The sequence below is a fragment of the Plectropomus leopardus genome, unplaced genomic scaffold (genome assembly GCF_008729295.1).
Source record: "Plectropomus leopardus isolate mb unplaced genomic scaffold, YSFRI_Pleo_2.0 unplaced_scaffold13424, whole genome shotgun sequence".
Lineage (NCBI taxonomy): Eukaryota > Metazoa > Chordata > Actinopteri > Perciformes > Serranidae > Plectropomus > Plectropomus leopardus.
This window is the reverse complement of record NW_024614308.1, coordinates 1-2644: the sequence shown is the minus strand read 5'-3', so window position 1 is coordinate 2644 and position 2644 is coordinate 1. Positions and strand designations below refer to the sequence as shown.

At 44.3% G+C, this 2644-nt stretch overlaps 1 protein-coding gene across 1 annotated transcript; it reads right to left on the bottom strand.

Annotated features, from left to right (window-relative positions):
- Window positions 1-219: 219 nt before the first annotated feature.
- Window positions 220-2617, bottom strand: LOC121963958 (zinc finger protein 318-like). Its single transcript, XM_042514194.1, has 2 exons — window positions 2057-2617; window positions 220-462 (listed from the first exon to the last, which is right to left on the bottom strand). Exons 1-2 carry the CDS (start codon window positions 2396-2398, stop codon window positions 220-222), a joined length of 585 nt encoding a protein of 194 aa, XP_042370128.1. The 5' UTR covers window positions 2399-2617.
- Between the last annotated feature and the right edge of the window lie 27 nt (window positions 2618-2644).

Here is a 2644-nt window from a genome sequence, read left to right as displayed (position 1 = left end):
TCCTGAGGGGACATCCTGAGGGGACATCCTGAGGGGACATCCTGAGGGGACATCCTCGCATTTTATTCTTCTTCTTTTCAAATGTCAATAACACATCTGCTGTCTGAATTACACTGCTTTTATCTCTATTACCTCTGAAGAAGAACAGTAATGGCATAACAGCCAAATATGAACTTTTTAAACGTTGTGAATCTGGTCAAAGATTTGGTGTAAAACTTGTCAAATATGAAAACAAACCTTTCGGTGCGTCTTGCTGTGCAAGTGCGTGAAAAAATCAAACATGGAACCAGAGGTGACGTTACAGTTTTTGCACCAGTGGTTTCCGGCGTCATAGTATTCAAACGGCTCTGGGGGCGGGGTTGGAGGCGGGGGTGGGGTCGGAGGAAGAGCCGGGGCGGCGACAATGACTATAGGCGGCTTGTCTGGGGACGCTCCGGCCGGCGGCGGCACGGCTGAAGTCTGCTAAGAAACAAAGATGGAGGAGAGGAGTGAACATGGTGGGTGACGGCAGACAAAGTCAGGATTCACAGTTCTGGCTTTAAAACTCAACAAAATGTGAAAATGTAAAAGTTTCTCACCTTCACTGAGCTCCAGCCTTCGAGGACGTTCAAAAACACGCGATAAACAAGAGTCCAACAACAGTCGCTTTTACATCGATCGGAACCTCAAACTCACTTCAACGTTTCAGATCAGAGTTGTGACAAATAAACTTTGTCTTTTAACAGACTCGTCCTGCGATGACAGCGTTCACATTTACAATCGAAATCCAGCAGTTTAAGAGCGTCACATGTTCCTGTCATCATAAACTCTCAGCTATCTATGTTCAAAACAACAAGATCAGACGATCTTGTCCAGTTTAATAAATCTGAACATTTCTCTGTAAGCTGAACCCTGAATATTCACAAAATGTTTTAACATTAAAGTACCTGTTGCCAGTGGAGTCATTACGATTCTGCTGCACCAGAGTTTAAACACTAAAGTTTCACAATAAAAGCCTTTCAGTGGCTCAAAGGACATAATCCCTTTCCTTACAGGCTTTTATTGTGAAAAAGAAACAACCTAGCAAAGTCGAAGCGCCTGTAATAAATGACTGTTGTGTTATTGTAAGGTGACGTACTACAGTTCAGGTAACAACACCACTGCTGCCTGAATTCACTTTTAATTTGAGAATTTATGACATAGTTTTTTTATGACATTAGAACTCTGAAACAGAAACAGTCCTCCAGTGCCGAAACTGGTATTTTTGTTTATTGTGATGTTATTTCCAGGAGGCCCTTGAAATGCTTCATAACTTTAAATCTGTACAACCAAAACTAAAAGGTTATGTAATTCAATACATCAGAATAACTGATGAAAGTGTTGAAACGGTCAACGGTTTTGTTTTTTTATCTAATTTTTTTCATGAGTTTTTACAAAAAAAAGTCGAGCCAAACAATTTTTTAATGAAAAAATATTTCTGAATGCAAGTTATTTGACTCTACGTTATTTTGTTTTTCATGCTCATTTTTCATGAGCGGAGCGCAAAGGTGCTGACTGATCGTTCGTTCCTTTGGCGCCGCCACGTGTTTGTGACCGCAGCTCAGTGACATCATTATATGCGTACGAGTGCTGAGGGAAACCTCCGCCTCCTGCTGCTAAAAGAATTCATGTTCTAGCTATTCTGGTTTTTATTTTACATCTCTAAATACAGGGGGGAATATACCCATTTAAGTACGGCGAAAACCCACAAACGTTATCAGCATCTCAGCATGTGTTTGGCAGATAAAATCCCTCCTCGTCCTCTCAGTCGGCGACAAAGTCAAAGTAAAGTAAAACAAACAGGCCGACTATCTACACACACAAACAAGCTTCTTAACAGGCGAGACCACCAATAACCGATCAATACTTTAACGATTAGCTTCTGATCTGAGTTTCAATCATAAACTATAAAATGTTATTTACTTTGAAGATAAAGTGTTAATCTAAGCTGCTTCATAAATACGGAGTGTGGCGCTGACGAGCCCTAGCTATGCTTCAATAGTACTTCCTGTTTTACCTCCTCTGCAGGTGTGTGTACCTTTATTGTGGAGCTGCTGGCCGCCTGCCGTCCATCAGGACTCCACTCCGCCTCACGTTTCTTCTTCTCTGGTGGCGGCGGTGGCGGCGGTTCGTCCTCCTGGCCATCGGCCGGTTTGACGCTCCTGCGGGGCCTGTCAGACGGCATCAGGCCGAGGATGAGCGCGACCTTCTCGATCTCGTTGCGTTTCCTCTCTGCGGCTTCGTGCTCTTTGCGCAGGTTGGAGATCTGAGCCATGACCTCCTCCTGCAGGTGGCTGATCTCCTGCAGCAGAGGGTCTTTGTGGCCGCCCTTTTCCCGCCGCTTCTTCCTCAGGAGCTCGCCTGAAGACACGACAAACATACATCTCTCTCCTCTCCGTCAGCTGGGAACATTCACGTACGTTTTAACGATTAAACCACCCGAACGTGACAGAGAGCACACACCACACAAACTACACTGAACACTGCGTACACGATGCTGCACACTTTGCTGAACGCTACATAAACTGCGACAAATATAAGGTACACTATGCTGCAAACTCCATAAAGTAAACCGAATGACGTACAGCGTGCTGCACACATCGCCAAACACTCCGTAAACTACACC

Bases quoted from the DNA above. Each gene is read 5' to 3' on its own strand.
- LOC121963958 (XM_042514194.1), bottom strand. From the start codon at position 2,398: ATGTTTGTCGTGTCTTCAGGCGAGCTCCTGAGGAAGAAGCGGCGGGAA. The intron at 463-2,056 runs GTACACACACCT...TTTGTTTCTTAG, and splicing joins CCAGCAGCTCCACAATAAAG to CAGACTTCAGCCGTGCCGCC.